This window comes from Caloenas nicobarica, chromosome 1 (genome assembly GCF_036013445.1).
Source record: "Caloenas nicobarica isolate bCalNic1 chromosome 1, bCalNic1.hap1, whole genome shotgun sequence".
Lineage (NCBI taxonomy): Eukaryota > Metazoa > Chordata > Aves > Columbiformes > Columbidae > Caloenas > Caloenas nicobarica.
Genome location: NC_088245.1, coordinates 142,410,479 through 142,429,118, shown reverse-complemented (window position 1 = coordinate 142,429,118; position 18,640 = coordinate 142,410,479). Strand labels below are relative to the sequence as shown.

The following is an 18,640-nucleotide window of genomic DNA, read 5'->3' as shown; positions in this document are numbered from 1 at the left end:
TGGAGGGCCACCACTGTGATTAGGGAACTAAAGCACATGACACAGAAGGCAAAATCTTAGTTTATTCAGTTGTGTGAAGACACAGCTAAGTGATTAACTTACTTTTATTTTCAACTATCAAATGGGAGATTATTGAGAAAACAATCAGATTCTTCTCAGAGTTGCATAGTGAAGAGATGAGACACAAGGTGCAATATGAGAAAATCTGATGAGCTATAAGGAAAAACTTTTTCACTGTGAGGTTGCAAAGGTGCCCAGAGAAGTTGAGGAGTCCTCATCCTTAAAGACAATGAAAACTCAACTGGATAAGGTCCTGTGCAGCTGCATCCAACTTTGCCATTGGATCCCCGCAGGTCCGCTCCACCCTGAATTATTCTGTGATTTCCTGTTAACATTCCATATTATATTGACAAAATATTATTTTACCTATCAAGGCTGGCTGGAATACTTGGGGCATAATCCCAAGTAACTTCTTCTGCAGCAATGAAATATTCCCAGCTTTTGACCATAAGACGTTCTTTAAAGGAGAGACGACTCTTCTTCACATCTTTGTCCCCACAGTCTCTTACAGTGAGGTAACCGTGCATTCCAGCTAATTGAGAAGAAACAGTTCCACAGTGACTTTTCCATTCTATGAACCCTTACCACTTCAACTGCATTTCTCAGGTAAGGCTGGCAGCACATGTTTTTTCATCTCATTGCCATCTTTTCAAGCTTGAAAAGACTGCATCTATGCAGACTATATGTGGGCTGGAGCCTTCCAAGGAGCCCATATTAATCAAATGGAATACAGAAGCTCTCTCAACTAGCCCTCTTTGAAAATACCAGCTGAACAGGTAAAACCTTTCTTTTTCTCTGCTGTTTTTTTTTGCTTGTCTGGCTTTGTTTTAAAATGTGTCTTCCAACTCTTGTGAGACATTTCTCTCATTTTTTAAAACACTATTCTGAGAGAGAGAGATACCCATTTTCAAATGATGAACAGCAAATATTTTCAGAGCAACCCTTAGCTGAAAGTGCTCTGTTTCTCAGGAAACAAGTGGTTCCTTAATCATTTTATAATAGTGCTTATGTGAACAGTGCACAGAGACTTAGATGTTGCAGTACTCATTCACTGTTGCTCTGTGATCTGCACACAGCAATAAAGCTGCAGATAAGAACATCTTTTAGTTCATCATGCATTTCTCCTTCCAGCAGAATGCCCTGTTCTCCAGTAATAGTCATTTCACTAAGAAACCATCTGAAACACAGTAACTGTACCATTGCAAAACAGTAGAAGCCATACTGGACAACTCTACAGGTGCCTAATGAATAGATGTTTCCTTGCCTTGCCGGTGCTTTTGGACAAGAGAAGATATCAGCCACCTTCCTTCCTGACTCACTGTCATGTTTACTGTGGCTGATGCTCCTCCCACTAGGTTAACAGTAGAAACTCGGCGATGTCTTTGCTCCATGGACTGGCCATTGATGTGAATGGAGAAAATTTCTGGCTTGGAACTCATTCCTATCAAATGCCAGCTAATGTTGTCATATGCACAAGCCTCTAAATCTGAAAGAGAAATGGAAGTAGGGTTCAGAATACAGGCCAATCATGCAAGTTCCCTGCGTACACTAGGTTTGAAGTGGATCTTCACTCAAAACGTTAAAGAATTTCTTACTCCCGTGATCAGTGTTTGCAACAATAGGAAGTTTCAGAAGCTTGTAAATGGAACAGATACAAAAATCCTGTACGTCAGTGGATGAGAGGTGTTTAAATCTTACATGCAAGTGACAACCTGACTTATAGTGAGCTAGAGAAGATGGAAGAAAACCAGTAGTCTCTTTTGGAATCTGGTGAGGGGGGAGGGGAAATGGCAAGGATCCAAGCTAAAGCATGAGGTTCTATCTAGTGAAAGTAATTTTTCAATATATGTTTAAAAAAATTCCACCTAAGACAGTCTTTTGTATTTACTCAATGGACTGGACAGAGATATGAAAGTAGTTCCTTAGGGGAACATGGGGAAAACGCTAGCAACAGAACAGCCCCATTACCACCTTCCTAGTCTTCCCACTCCATTGTCTAATTTAATGGTAACTGACTTTCCACTTCCACGATGTTCTGTATGCTGTAAAACCAGCAATTCATATAACCATATCACTCTGTCCCCATCAGCTGAGTCAAAAAAAAAGGAGGAACTTCTTATTTTTTAAGTTAGTAATCCTGTTCTTAGAGCAGAACTCTTCTTAGAAGTAAACTTGTTTTCAGCAATATGGCATGACTTCCTTCTAGCAGCACAGTTTCTCTGATAGAATTTGGATGCGCACAGACATGTTGTAAAAAAGGCTATATCCCACTCTTTCACATTCTTATTCTCTTGCATAAAAAACCAAAAGGTAATATTTAGTCTTCATCAATATTAATTTAATTTCACATAAGCCTGAATAGTACCTGGTAATGTTCCATCAGTATAGCCATTAATTGTGTACTTGAGTGATGCTGATCTTTGCCAACTCTTATTTTCATCAAACACACCAAACATCAGTACATGCTCCTTGTTGAAAAGTTTCTGTGACCCATCCTCATTTAAGCTTCCTGGGAAGAAGAAACAACAGGTCTTAATTTGAAGCAGAAGTGAAGCAGAAGTAAAGCAGTTTTCACACCAATGTAGTGACATTAATGTGTATTTAATGAGCTCGGTTCATCTGTCAGCATGTACTGGCTGAGCCTGACCAAAACAAGGATTTACGAATGCTCAAAGTTATTTTATTTCTGAAAGTACTTTTGGGTTGAGTAACCGCAAAATCAGAAGTCTGTAATATCCCAGAGGAGATTAAAAAACATGCAATGAATTGTCTCAGACAATTCCAGCACAGTGTTGTAAGGATTGCCTTAATGAATGGGAGCACCAAGCAGCCTTCTGTCCAAAATCAGCGCTGGCCTCTCTTTTGAGACTGCAAGACAGGGGGAAGAATGATGGTAGAGCCACCTGCAGTGTGAACGCTGCCTTTTCAAGCACTACACTGAGGTCATCAGCTCCTTTAAAAACCATGAAACCAACCACTCAAAGAACCTTTACATAGAAAAGACTTTGACAAATACTGCTGAATTAGATCAGTCATAAGAAACCATGTAGTTGCGTTTGTGAAATGGGTGCGACTTCTAATCCACAAGTAGAACTCACTCTTGACATGCCACACAGAACTTGTGCAATTCTACTGATTCCTTCTGTAGATCGCTCACAATAAAAACTTCCATTTGCTACTTTCAATACATAATCTAGGACTAAAACAGACATCCCTCTGGACGGCAGGAGCTAAAAATTTGGGAGCTTGCTGATTATTCTACTTAGGAGGAGACACTGGCAGTGGAAACAGTTATCCCTAATGTAATCCCTTTTATTTATGAGAGGCCACAAAGTCCTGTTTTCCTGCACAAAGGAAGTCCCGGATCAAGAGGGGAATTTATCTGCTTGTCACCCAAAGAACATTCAGTCAGTGCTTTAACTCTAAAGTCCATTTTTTACAACCTTCCCAGGTTATACCACCTGTGCTGCTCTTAATGACTCAAACTGTGGCGGGTTGACCCCAGCCAACAGCCAAGCACCCACACGGCCACTTCAATGTTTCCCTTCCCCCCACAGCAGGACAGGAGAGAGAACAGTAAGAAGAAAAGCAAGAAAACTTGTGGGTTGATAAAGATCATTCAACAGGTGAAGGGAAGAGGGGAGAAAACAAACAAACAAGATAAAGTCACTCATCATCTCCCACAAGCAGACTGATGCTCAGCCAGTCTCTCAAGAACAGTCACCTTGGAAGCCACCCCAATATCCCCGCTGTTTCTTCTTCCTCTGCCACCAGTTTTAATTGCTGAGAATGATGTTGCATCACAGGGAATATCCCTTTGGCCAATTCAGTTCAGCTGTCCACCTGTGTCCCCTCCCAGCCTACTTGCTGGGGAGGGCAGAGCGGTAAAAAGAGAAAGCCTTGACGCTGTTCAGCAATATCTAAAACGTGGGTGTATTATCAACACTATTCAGCCAGAAATCCAAAATGCAGCACCATATGAGCTGCTGTGAAGAAACTTTACTCCACACCAGAGAGACCAAGTACACAGGCATTTTCCACACCTACAGTATCTCATCTGACTTCCGTCTTCCTTGCGCATCACCCAGTCAAAGAAGCCTTGTCCAAAAACCTTAAAAATGTGATTAGTTAGCCATTTGTCTTTGCTCTAAGCTAGAAACATGCTCAAATTGTCTTGAAGGTAGTGCTCAAACCAACCCATCTCAAACTCATATGCAACTCAGGCAACAATACACGCATGAATTTAAGAAGCCTAAGAATGAAGAAAATCAAGTAATTCCACAGCATTTGTCCAGAATAACTCCACTAGTATGCCATAAAACGCGCGCATACACATGAACACACAGAAAGAAAACCCAAGAAAAGCAGGAAAACAACAAGTCCTAGATAATATTAAAAGTACTAATTCCCGGAAAACTTCAGGAGGAACATAACTAATATTAATGCTGCTCCTTGGGGGCAACATGAGCAGGTGTGCTCTGGAATTCAACAGATGTCTGTCAGTGAAAAGAGCGCCCTTGTACAACCCACACTGAACTAGCTTTATGTTTACTTTCACGAAAGCTTCAAGGTCCAAGTCCATGCAGTTTGCAGTCTATACAAAATCTTTGACTCAAACTGTCAGGCAAGATGATCAACCTAAATAACACACAGAGCTTTCACTAAAAGAAGGATATATAACTTTGAAAAATTTAGTATTTAAGGTATCAGCAAGTAGTTTAAGTAGCTTGTACAGTGGTATGTTTTTTTAAACTTCCCTTAAATCAGTGGCGTGTTATTTACAAGTCCGACTAGACAACAATTTACACTTAATGGAGATGGAATTCAATGACTCAAGTTGCTAAAATCTCAAGTCCTCGATCGCATGCAAATCAATTTCCAAAGACTTATGATCTGTTCAAATTTGGCCATATTTTCAGATGACTAGCATAAGACACGCTGCTCTGCTATTTCAAATCCTTGTTACAGAAGAGTGCTACAGTCTCTTGATCAGACAGCCTTTAAAAGGCACAAGGAAAATAATTGTTATTTCCTGTCCTACTCTTTGGAATGGCTGAACCATTTTGAATGAAGCTTTAAAACCTGTTTATTCTAAGACAGGAAATTTGAGGTTATATATTTAGCAGTTAAGCAACTGAAAATACAACCAATATAGGCAAGGGTATCTATTAATAGCACTCTATCCATCCTATAATTATAGGATGGATCTGCATAAAAGCTGGCATTTAAAACAACTTTGACATCTAAAAGAAAGTTGTTGAAAATAATTACTTTACACTGCATATAAAGTTGTGAAAAGGAAAATAATATATCTTCCCTCATTATCACACCACCCTAGCTTTATTTTAAAATGAAACTGTATTACTTTATAGTAGTATTAAACATTTCTTTACCTTTCTTGCAGATAAGCAGTGCTCCAATCAGACCAGAGTTAAAATCCATTGCCATGTTCTCATGAGAATAGTATGCATAAGTAAGACAAGGCAGGTCAGCTTCTCTTGGACCAACTTCTTCTGTTATATCCCAAACATAAGTGTAGACCTGGCCTGGAAGTACAGCATCATCTCGTTTTTCTACAGATGATGTTCTGTCATCATACAGGCAGCCTGCCAAGAAAAGTCAGTAGGGTGGCATGAAGACAAAGAGTAATTAAAGCATGTGGAATGTCCTCCTACAATCAACTCCAAAAGTTTGGTTTGTTTCTTGTCTATTTGATACTTAATCTTCAAAGAGATAACTCATGATTTTACTCCGATTGCTGATAGTAATGCAGGTGACATCCGCTATTCCACTGTCCTGTTCCTTACAGATTAAAAATTTCGTAGGACTGTCATCACTGCCAAAAGGTGGGGCTCTTCATCAGTCTGACTAGGGTTAGGAAGGCATGTAGCCTCAGCCTCTGCTCACTGATACTCTGTGGAGGAATACTACCTAATTTGTGAGCTTTCTAAGTGTCTGTCAAAGCTGTAGTGCAGGCTAGCATTGCCTTGCTGCCTTAGACCTTTTGTGCACTGCATACCCAGATGGCAGTGAAGACCCATATCTATGCCTACCATATCCAAGAAATCTGTAACATGACAAAGGGGAGCCAGAGAATCAAAATCCTAGGTGCAAGAGGCACATTAGTAAGACAGTCGGACTGAATTGCCTATCACTTTCAATAACATGTTCTGTCTAACTCCAAGAGATAGGGTTGCAAAACTCCTTTTGTACCCACACAACAAATAAAGCATTGAATAAATCTGTAAACTGCAGGTTGGAGCTCCGGCTCAGCACCCAGGGCACAGCAATTCAAGCAGCATGGGTAACCACCCAAACTCACTTTGCTAGTGCAGGCATTTAATTGTCAATTTGGACACACTCTATGATGTCTTTCTGCTAGTTTCAATAAGGGTTCCAAAACCACCACAAAGCTGAGCATGAAATGCTAAGTATCAGAACATGATCAGCACTTTCAACTGCCTTTACCAATAATGCCTTGATATATGCTATTGTAAGGACTTGTAAATGTGTTTTTGTGGTTTGTTTGTGTGAGGGTTTTTTTGTTTGTGGGGTTTTTTTGTTGTTTGTTTGGGGTTTTTTAACCTGTATTTAAGAATTTAAATGCCCTGACCATGAGCCAACAATGTGCCCTTGTGGCCAAGGCCAACGGTATCCTGGGGTGCATTAGGAAAACTGTGACCAGCACGTCACCAGCAGGTTAAGGTCCTCCCCCTCTACTCTGCCCTGGTGAGGCTGCATCTGAGTACTGCATCCAGTTCTGGGCTCCTCAGTTTATGAAGGACAAGGAATTACTAGAGAGAGTCCAGCAGAGGCTACAAAGATGATTAGGGGTCTGGAGCTTCTTTCTTATAAGGAAAGACTGAGAGAACTGGGTCTGTTCAGCCTGGAGAAGAGAAGGCTGAAAGAAGGCTGTTTATAAACATCTCAAGGGTGGGTGTCAAGAGGATGGGACCAGACTCTTTTCAGTGGTGCCCAACCATAGGATGAGGGGCAATGGGCACAGACTGAAGCACAGGAGGTTCCATCTAAACATGAGGAGAAACTTCTTTACTTTGAGGGTGCCACAGCGCTGGAACAGGCTGCCCAGAGAGGTTGTGGAGTCTCCTTCTCTGGAGACATTCAAAACCCACCTGGACACATTCCTGTGCAATCTGCTCTGGGTGAACCTGCTTTAGCAGGTGCATTGGACTAGATGATCTCCAGAGGTCCTTTCCAACCCCAACCATTCTGTGATTCCGTGAAACAGTATTAGCACACAGACAGCTGGTCAGGAGACTGCGCATATCAGATGACACTCGTATTCCTAATCTGACCCTGATGAACAAGAAAGGAGCTAACTACGGGTGTGAAGTTTTAATCCAGGATCAACAGATATTTGTGGCACACATATGTTCAAACATCAGTCTGGGTCCCTCTCTGTATTTCATGCAGTAGTCTACAAGTAAACAAACAACACATGGAGGTTTTTATAGTATTTACCTTCTGCATTTTTGGTATAAAGTATGCCTTGGGGATGAATACTGACCGGCTTGTCAGCCATATTCTTAAGGTGAACTACTAAAGTATCTCCTACTTCAGCACGCAGAGTTGGTCCCAGAAGTCCTGTAGTTGAATATTCAAGACAAAGACAGAGGGAAATGTGAGCAAAACATTATGTTTATTGAAACAAAGAGAACTCTCCCCATATTAGGGAATGTGAGCTCTCTTAAAGTACAAGTTGCAAAATTAACAAAGACAGAAAATATAGTACCACTGCAACAAAGATTTATCCACAAAAAAGCACAAGAGTATTGAAAAACTGCAGACTATAGTCAGGAATGTTATAAATTGTATGTCTGGAAACTAGCACTTAAAAATCTCAGGAAAATGGTAGATTTGGGGGGGGAAAAAAAGTTATTTCTGAGATACAGAAAATGTATTAAAAGATTCATGTTGAGGTTCACTGGAAACTTCTAGGGATTCTTCATATACAATTAAACAGTTTTAGGAAGGCAGACCTTTCATAGTTTAAGCATCCAGGCACATTTCTTTGTGCAGCACTCTCAATGCCAGAAGTCACAGAACAAAAAGATAACTTGATCCCAACATGCAATCTAAAGAAATAATCAGTTCCACGTTGCAAATTTTTTAAGACGCAGTTTGAAGAGGGGCTTGTGTCTACTCCCCATGTTGCAAAAATAAGCAATGGAAGAAGTCTGCTAAAATGACCTTTGGCCTCTCTTTCCTTGTAAACCGTTTTGTAAATTTATTTCTCTGAAGAGAAAGAAGCAGTTTCAAAAAAAACACAGGAGAACAAATAAAACTGGAAGAATCAGATCATAGACTAGACCTTTCAGGGAAACTTGTAGGAATTTTATATCACCAATCTCATGTACATTTACTTTGAAATCTAAATCTGAATATGTGAACATCTAATATCTTAAGTTACTTATCTATTAATATGAAGTGCAGGAAGACCTTAAAGTACTTTGCGTAAGTATCAGAACACAAGTACTTATGTATGGATTAAGTACAAGAACTTGCCTCCATCTATTTAACGCATCTTCAAGCACTAAGAGATGCAGAGGCAAGGAAACATCTTTCCTACTCAACCTCATAGTTTTTCTTTTCCTTTCCCCTGATCTATCGGAAACAGTCTCAGATCTTACTCTCCTTCCATGTTGAATTTATAGTGTCATCACTGTGACTGTGCTGTACAAGTCGAAATGTATATGGGAAATTTCATCAGATGCTGAAAACAAAGCAAACAACTTTGTACCATGCAATTAATCTGCAGGTAGCACTGAGCCCCAGCCTCTGAAAATCCAGCTTCTCTATGGCCTTCGAAAGCTTAGTACACTGTAGAGACCTCACCCCCTGTGCCTATTTGGTTTATATGCAAAACAATCAACAGGAAAATATAAGCTCGCTTAGCTTGTTACTGGCTTTATTACAAGCAAAAATACTCAGAACATTTCCTCCCTGTTTACCTGCAAATTTATTGGCTGGCTTTTCTTTTTTAAAATCCACTTCATATTCTCTGTAAGAAATTTTCTTAAACACAGGATCTGAATGTTCCAACCTGAAACCACAAGAGTTAAAAAAAATTTAAAAGACCAAGATTCCCAGAGATGCCACTGCTGTTTAACAGATATCTCAGAAAATGAATTCTGAAATTACATTAAATCACTTGCACATTTTGCTGAAGGCAGGGTGCATAGGCCAGTTCTTCTTACTGTCTTCCCCTCTCCCTCTTACTCTGTTGAACCTATGATGTTCTTGAGCTATGCAACTTCATATTAGACATTCAATTACAGTACCTAGCACAGTTTACCCCTGATTTTGCTGGTGGTTTCTATAGGTCCTTTTTATTCTGCAATGAAGATGTCTTTGTTTTCTCCATTTAAGACAGAAGAAAATGTCCTGATCATGCTGACCCAGAAAGCATCTGACAAAATACTGTGAAAGAAACCTGAATTTCTCCTTACTCTGCCTCACGCTTGAACTTCAATAAGACTCATCAGAAGGATTCTGCAACAGCATTAAAAGCAAGCTCTTGTAGTAGCAAGGACCTTGGAGGCAAGCACGAAACTGTTCCCTGACAACAACAGAGGAGCTCACAGCAAGTCAGAAAATTGCTTTCTGAGAAACACTGCAATTGTCTTTAGTCTTGTTATGTAAATGAATCAGGCACGCAGTAGACCAATGTTTTCTTAGGAAATATTTAGGCAAGCAGAAGGAAACCAGCACACAGCATCCTGGAACGTCAATCATGATGAGAAGGAAAGAGGGAGAATAGCCTGTATTGAGTTTCACATGTATCAGTTGATTTCTTAGTATGTATGGTGACTGGATCCAAGAGTAACTCCACTTGCTTTGCTTGTAAAGGCCTTTGAGGCACCTTTGGCAGTGGGGAGCTTATGGGCTGCTCATGCATGGAGAGGCTGGGCAGACAGAACACAGTGAGCTTGCTTCAGTGACATCCAGGGACCATAAGAGGGAGATCTCTTTTTGTAGAAATCTTGTGTAAATCCCTCTAGGACACAGAGTCAGGTAAAAGCAGTATATGTTTCAATTCCATCCTCTTCAAAGTGACTGCTAAAATTTTGTTTCACTCTTTAAGGAGAAGGACCCGATCCACAAACTTCATTGACAAGTGCTGCCCTACTGTGGCAATGTTCAACAGAATATGCACATAAGACTATGGGGTGGAATAGGAAATTTCTCAACACCAATTGTATAAGGTACAAGGAACAAAACACACAGCTTACTAACACTTCAGAAATCTCAAAACTATGCAAGTAGGTTTAGTCAAATAACTTTTGGGAACAGCAGCAGCAATGCTGCATGCACAGATAATACATTTTCACTTTGCTTTGAAGTATCTTATAAATACCACTTACACATGGTAACCAAGAAATCACTATTAAGTTGGCTGATGCTCCAAGAAGTTAAATGTCCTTTTATAGCCTGTATGATTGGAAAATTAAGGAAACAGTTCAAGAAGAACCCATTTTCTTCTCAGCTTGTCTTCAGTTATTTAGAACCAAAAGCAGCAAAGTATCAGATTCTCACACCGTATTTATATGTTCATTTCTATTGAAATCAGAGAAAGTTAGATACCCAAATGCCTTCGGGATCCAAGCCATTAGTTCTTCCTTAGTGAGTATCTCCATGTTTTTGTTTGTTTGTTTTTTGGTTAAATTTGTGTAAGCTCTACAAAGTTCATCAGACCCATTCAGGATGTGACTTGCTGTAAATACTCATGCAAGGTATCTCAACAGGCACTGCATATGAAAAACTCCTACCTAATCACAGGGTATTTCAGCTGAAGTTTGAGGCTGCCTGTGGGTCTCTACTGCATGAATACTACGTATCAGCAATGTGACACTTAACAAAACAGTAGTCGATTATTATATTGATGCATCCACTGCAGATGAGAATGAAGTTCTAACTACTAAATTCACATGCCCAGGTCAATACTTAAATGGTGTCTGGCTTCATATTCCTACATTTAAACCCTGTTTTCTTCTGTCTTGACAGTTTGACATTATGCTTATACCAACTTCCAAGGCAAGCTTGAGAAATCATAGAAACTTGGTTTGAATTAAGTCTTGAAAAAATAATAGTTAGAAAAATCTAAATTTGAACTGGAAATGTCATTTCCATATCATCCAGAAATGCAATATGTATTTTTTAAAAAAACAAAACAAACAAAAAAACCCCATCACAAACTAAACAAAGATAAAGAAAACAAGCCATCCACCAATATTAAAAAAATGCAGTAGTATCTAAATAGACCCTTAAATGTAGGAGAACAAGTAATTTTTACCATTTCACTCCACTTCACATCAAAATCTGTGTACGGTGACTATAGCAAACACAGCATAAGAATGAAGCCTAATTTAAACAGAATTCTACATAACATCCAAGTTTTGTCATCTGTAGCATTACACTTGGAGTGTTTATAATCCTAAGGATAATAGTGGAAATACAAATAAGATATTTTACATTCTTGATTGGTATATGCATGTAGGCTGGCCATCCTGCAATGCTATCAAAAAAAAAAAAAAAAGGCACGAAATTAGTATTTTCACTTGAAGTATGGCAATGCTTGATCCTACAACCTTCACTTGGCAGAACTCAGGATGGACATTTCACAAAAACTACTGAACAACTCAGAAACAACATAGTTAGTTCCAAAGTTCATCAGGCTCTGATTTAAGTGAAAGTGATAGTGTCCAAATTGGAACATCTTTATCCCTTCAGCAAATTCTAAAGTCTGAAAGTTTTCGAAATCTTACCAAACCATGGCTCAACTTAACATTGCTCAAAATCTACATACCTTAAATAATGAAATTAAAAACCAAACATCAACCACATAGAATAAAGGCAAGCCCTGGAACATATTAACAAAAGTGCTCTGAAAGCACAAAAATAATTCTATCCAATAATGAAGTAAATAAAAAGCTTTGAATACTTCACAGGCTCCACTTCAGATCATGCTGTTTAAAGTCACACAAGTTCCTCTGAATTCAACAGATCAGGCTCTGAAGTCCTCCTGGGCTCTAAAATTCCACAGGAGACGGGAGGCAGAAAACACTTTCAGTCACAAGATAGGACTAGTTTCATCCTGCTCCTTGTTACCTGGACTTTTCCTCAGGTTCCAGTTTGTAGGTCCAGCTAGTGATCTGAGCAGCTATATAGTGCTCCCAGACCTTCACAGCTCCCACCACATGCTTCTCCGAGTCTGGCCACCACGAACCAAGCAGAAGCAAGAGAAAAAGACGCATGCAGTGGAGTGTCATGGTACAGATGCCTGTTGATGCAGCTCTGGAAGACGAGGCAGAAACTGCTGCTTTTATTGCTGTTGCTGCTTCTAACTTCCCCTCAGAAATGAAATAATTGTGATGCAAGAGGGTAAAAACGTCTGCTAAGCTCAGGTCATTGCTCTTCACCTCCCCCTGCCCTTACTGACAGGGATCCAACAAAGATAAAAAACTGTTTAAACTACCTTCCTTCCCCTCCTCCACAGCACCTTCAGTGAGAGACAAGCACCAAGCAGCAGCTTCAGCCCCACTACGGGCTGTGGTTGGATCATTGTCTACTGAAGCAGCAGGACATCAGAGGCAGAAAACAATTACTTAGATTACTTACAATTACAGGATGTTTGACTTGCATGGTTAGGAAGAAGGGGGGGCATGTTTTCTATCTTCCCAGAAAACAGAAACCCAGCACACAGTTAGCACTGATGGAAATTTCCCAGTTAGATGCTACGTCTCCTAAGAAATAATTCCCACTTAGAGAGCAAAATGCTGAGGGATTAGGTGTGGGGACTAGAACTGGATGCAGAACTAAATCTAGTTCAGATCACCATATATTGCATACTCAGAACAGTAAGTCAGTGCCCTTTCCAAACCTGTTGTCAACTTCAGTTTGGTTCCCACTATACTCTCAAGTATCTCAGGTAATGGATAACAAATGGGCTTCTCAGTGGTAGCTAACAGGTCAGTCTGAAGACTTGCCCATAGTCAGAATGTTTCTATTTTCGTCTTGATTAGGATCTGTTAACATTTATCTAAAGAGAAATGATTAGGAAAATACCTTCTGATAAGCTAATAACTAACATCAACTATATCACCAAACACGGTTCCTTGCTTTTGCCAGTGCTAAGTTTGTCAAAACAACAAGAAAATTGAGTGTGTCTCCCATACACTGGGATTACTGGAAAAAGAAAAATCCCTACCTTTTTTTCTCATGGACAGAAGATCACAACAGCTTTTTCAGTAATGTTTTGCTAATGTTTTCATGAAAAAAATTACCTAAAACCCAAATCAAAAATAGTTCCATTCCAGATCCAGACAAAGGACAATATTTCCTCAGACTACTTCGAAAGAAAACCTGATCAATTTTAGGTTTGATACGTTGTTCAACAGCAGAATGATCTAACTGGCAGCTTGGTTAATTCTGTCCAAACTATATGGTACCCACATGGCCTCAAAAGAGACAGGAAGATGGTTAGAGAAAACCTGAAGACAGCCAATGGCTAAATGCTCCCTACCAAACTTCAGAATAGTTTGGTGCCTAAACCTGAACACAATCATGATCACTTGGACAGCATAAGACATCATGGAACAGTTTCAAGGCAGCAAATTGGACTTAAATTACCTCCTGCTGTATCTGCATGGAGTTAAGCACATGTTCCCATGAGATGCTTTGACACATACATTATGTATGAACAGGACTTAAAACACAGAATCCAGCAAAAATTAAGTTGGACCAGAATGCACACATTGGTATTGAAGAGAAAATCTTAGGTAAACACAGCCCAATAGTATTTCATCACTAATTAATTATTGTTTTGATTAAATAACTCACTATAATCCTTGGTGAACTACTTCAATAGTTTTTATGCAAAAAAAATTATAAAATCTCTTTTCTACACTCATCCCAAACTCATCTCTGACTCAGGATCTATTTCAATGCTGGTGCTTAAGAGTTTGATAGTTGGTGTGAAAATACCTATAATTTAGATTTTATAAAAGAAATCTCTGGGCAGATGGACAAATCCTTCTTCGATCCAGAACTGAGTGAAGCAGCTGGTGCTCAAGTACCCGGCACATTCTGTTAAACATAAACCATCTTCATTTTTAAGTTAGCCTGTCTTATCTCCAGGTCTTCAACATCCATACAGCAGCACACAAATTATCACGCATCTTTATCAGAACAGAAACTGGTTCATGTTTGAGTCCAATCTCCATCCACTGGGCTTTCCAACGCTGTTCCTAAAGCTCCTTCCCATACAGGGATTTGAAGACCTTCTTGTATTCATATATGAGTGGCTAAGGAGATGAAACTAAAATACACTTTAAACAAGTCTTCCTGTAATTCTGTTGAATTAACTAAGTGCTTGAAATTGGATTTTCCACTGTAGGTTTCTAATACTAAATTCTTCCCTGTAACAGAAGACAAAATATTACAGGCTAAAAATTAATACCCAGAAGACCTACATAGAGTTCCTCGCTTGGTGACTGTGAGCTGGGAATCAAAGCCGACATCAATTAGTTTCTTCTCTTTTATCCATTTTGATGAATTTGGGGGTGGTATTTTTCAAATTTCTCAGCCAATGAATTGTACAGTATCAATCAAATGGTAAAAGGAATTAAAAATACATTACATCAATGAAATTACTTTTACAAGGGTGGCTAATAATAAGAGTATCAAATTAGACAAGATATACTTTCCATTAAGCTGCACTGTTGAGCGCGTATTACCCTTCTTTAATCCTTTGAGAACAAAAAGTCCAATATTGGCTACTCCCTTATTTTCTTCTCTTCTTACACCTCTTAGGATCAATGTAAGACTGAGCTACCTGAAATTATCTGGGTCAGCCTGGGTTTTTTTGTCATCTTTTTGCTAGTTGGTTGTTTGTGGGGTTTTTTTGTTTTGTTTTTGGTTTGTGTGTGTGTGTGTTTGTTTGGTGGTTGATGTGTTGATTGCTTTTTGTTAGTGTTTTTTTCTTTTTTCTCTTCTTTAAGCTATTGCATCACATTGTCTCCTTTGGGAAGTTTCAGAGTGTTCTGAAAATCATTATTAATAATCTAAAGACCTTGCTCCCTTTTTTCTGACCATTAATTTCTAATATCTATATCCTCTGTCTGACATAGTGAAAGTCTAATCCATACACACAATTTTTAAATTTAGCACTGGTTGCCTGCAAGCTATCACTATTAGTAACGTGTCAAGCGACTACAGAATACCTTTTTCAGGCTGAAGCCTTCCCAGACGACGCAACTTTATTGTCTATTCATACATACAGCCATAATCTGAGCTGCTTCTACTTCACAAAACCGCACATGCAGCAAACTTTGTATTTTATCCTCATTGCTTAGAACATGTTCAAATGTAATTTACATTTGGCCACCAGCTACACCAAAAGATTTTGTGGGCAAAAGCCATGCATGGAGAAGCACAGGTCTAGTCCCTACTGGCAAAACAATCTCTTCAGCACAATGAATGAAGTTATTCCCAAAACAAAGCAGGACATTTTGAATGTACTGATAGTTAAATGCCAAATGAAAAAAAAAAAAAAGTATGAAAAGAGAAGCATAAGCAACACTTTATAACACTAAAAGCAGGTCTGCATCTTCTAACTGGGGAAGATTACCATCTGTTCTGACATTCAGTAATTATAGTCCTGATTCTTATTATGCTACATGTCGAAACATACTACAAGAGTGTACTGACAGTACTGCTCTAAGGCTGACCTTTAAAACTAACTGGGATTCCCAATTTTTCATCCAGAATAGCCTATGCTGAGTCTGAGCAATCAAGAACAGGTAACTCTTAAAAAGAGCTGTAAAGTGGTGACTTGCAACATTCTGCAAATTATAGATTAGGACCCACTATAAGGTAGGTTCTGCTTCATCACAAATGCTATCAGAAATGCCATCAGGTGGCCATATCCCAATGGCTGCCACCAGTTTTAACAATTGTATTACAGTGACTGAGGGGGAGCTAGTAGAGAGAAAAAGAAGTCGTAAACTAGTTATTGAATTGGTTGCTAGTAACGCCCTAATATAGATCCCTCTCTCTCTCATTCAAACACAAAAACTGATGCACAATGGTCCAGCACATATACTTTGTTTAGTGCAGGGTGAAAGGACTTTCATGGGCAAATAAGGAGTTAATTATTGATCAGCAGTGAACACATGGTTCTGAATGTAGGTAAGAGAGGGGGCACTTACCGAAGCTGTCAGGCACAACTGAGAACAGAAGCCATCAGATAAATATCTTCACTTCTAGAAGAAGCCACTGAAGCCAAGAAAGGTTAATCTGTGAAACAGCTCGTTAGAAGTTTAAAGTAGATGTACTATGTCAAAAACCACACAAGCAGGCAAAAAGAAAATATGTCAGGGCAACTTAGGCTTTCTTTCAGACAAGAACTTATTAAAAAAGAGATTATGTATGTGTTTTATATTTGATGGCAGCTCATATAAGAACACATTCAGCACAAATGTTAAAGGAAGGTCAGTCGTGTAACTTGTGGTGTCATACACACACAGCAAGGGAGTTAATGTAGAACAGCATTTCAGACTGCTCTGGTGCTAAAGGCTTCAGAAGATACATAATCATGTCGATCTAAACCTAAATACATTCACGTTTTAAACCTGTAATTTTCCTTAGGAGAAAAGCAAGTGTCCTTGATTAGAATTGGGTGTTTCTCCAGTCAATATGTTTGCCAAAACCAATTATTTAGCAGGACCCAAAACTATTAGCACAGAAACACTGAATAAACAGTTTCAAAGAAAAAAAAAAGTGAATTTTCTAAATATTGTCAAATCTGATTCCAAGGTTTAAAAAAATTAGGTCTACCACCACTGGCTTTTGGTCTGAAAAAAAAATTCATTTTAAGGAACAAAAAGAAAGAATATAGTAGCTTCCTCTCTTCAAAGACTACATTAATCTTTGACTCAAAATTTTGCACTCACCCAAAAGAAGCCTTTTTCCCCCCTGTGTGTGCTTAATTTTTGCCAGAAAGTTTTCAGTTTGGCTCCACAAAGAATTTTGCTTCTACTCTAAAACATGTTTGTGTTGCCCATGTTCCAGTTTGCCTTGTTTACTAAGAGATTTCTTTATTTGCCCAAGCTTACAAACGATATGCTGTATCAGACCAGCTGCCCTCATGCTAAAGCAGTCCAGCAGCATATTCAACTTGGCTTTCTTTCTGTAAAGAATAAAAGTAGTAAGAACGTCAGTGCCCACAACACAATGTAAACCAGGTGGTACAGGATTGGAAGAGCTTGCAAGTCAGAAGATTTGCATCTTTTTATCACAAATCCATGTTGGAACTGAAAGCGGATTACGAAGAAAGAAGACCTCTTATCATACACATACCTGCTTCCAACAACAGGTATGACGCTTTAGATGAATTAACTTTTTCTTCTTTCGTAAGATTGCATTTTCTATATCCGGGTTGTTGTTGGTGTTGTTTTGTTTTGTTTTTAAATAGGCTGAGAACAATTCTTAAATGTTACTAGCAGAGGTCACTTTCTAACAGGAAAGCAGATACTCCACTTCTCTAGCAATGGATCAGGCTGCTAGAAAGCTGGTTAGACAAGCTCCACTTTCCCACACCTAAAAATGCAGCCACAGAAGGACAAAGTTGAAATTGCCCTCATTCTTTAACACTATTTCCACCCTTCATCATTGCTAGTTTAGACTTTAATCAGACTTTTAGAAGACTAAATACAGAAGTGCACTTCCCATACATTGCTTGGAAGTTACTGCTTTGATTTTTTTTCTTCTATGTTTATTTTTTTTATTGGAAGCAGGAGTCTTTTTGGTATTTTAAAAATATTTCATGTAAATTGAGGACTAGGTGTCTTAAGTTTGACAACAAAGTTTGTGATGGTCATTATTTTAAATCTCTGCAAGGTTATTCCCTTTGCATTATAAACCATTTCCTGCACATAACTTTGGCTCAGATTCAGTGGAATCAAAATTCCACTCACATCTTCACTGCATGTAGCACCTGTAAACTACAATGTACTCAAAGTGCAAGATCAAGAGACAGAGATCTAGAAGGCAAGAGCCACAAGAACTACAAGACGTGCAGTAGGAAAGGGACCACAGCACAGCAGAACTTCTCAGGAGCTATTTTGATGAAGAGGAAAAATTCAGACAAATAATGACCATGTAGGATTTGCCAGAAGGTATAACTGCGGTTACTATGTTTGCACACGTTTATAGCAGTTCTTACAGCAGCAATCTTCACTTCTAACAGGAGTTTTTAATACTAGTCCTGAAAAGAAGGATTAACATACAGTACAACTGCTCCAAGTGTACCCAGGTCAAATTTGCTTGCTCATGTACAGCCACTTTGATATCCAGCCAGCAGAGCACCACATATTAGTCACCAAGCATCGGGGTTTGTGATACTAGGTATTTCTGTGCTACAGATGCCATAAGACATTAAATATTATGGCACTGATGGCAGACATCAGCAAGTTCTCTTCAGTTCTTCTGTTCCTCTGTTTTTCTGCTAGGGACCGAGAAAAAGGCCTTCATCAGTTTACACTTAAAAAAAAAAAAGTAG

General features: G+C 39.0%; 1 protein-coding gene across 1 annotated transcript in view; it reads right to left on the bottom strand.

Annotated features, from left to right (window-relative positions):
* F5 (coagulation factor V) overlaps window positions 1-12,362 on the bottom strand; it is a 35,646-nt gene extending 23,284 nt beyond the window's left edge. The window contains exons 1-7 of the mRNA XM_065647137.1: window positions 12,190-12,362; window positions 9,033-9,124; window positions 7,543-7,665; window positions 5,454-5,666; window positions 2,426-2,569; window positions 1,325-1,546; window positions 427-592 (exon numbers count right to left, since the gene is read on the bottom strand). Coding sequence (XP_065503209.1) covers window positions 427-592; window positions 1,325-1,546; window positions 2,426-2,569; window positions 5,454-5,666; window positions 7,543-7,665; window positions 9,033-9,124; window positions 12,190-12,350 — 1,121 coding nt within the window. The 5' untranslated portion in view covers window positions 12,351-12,362. The remainder of the gene's footprint in view (window positions 1-426; window positions 593-1,324; window positions 1,547-2,425; window positions 2,570-5,453; window positions 5,667-7,542; window positions 7,666-9,032; window positions 9,125-12,189) is intronic.
* Window positions 12,363-18,640: the final 6,278 nt, after the last annotated feature.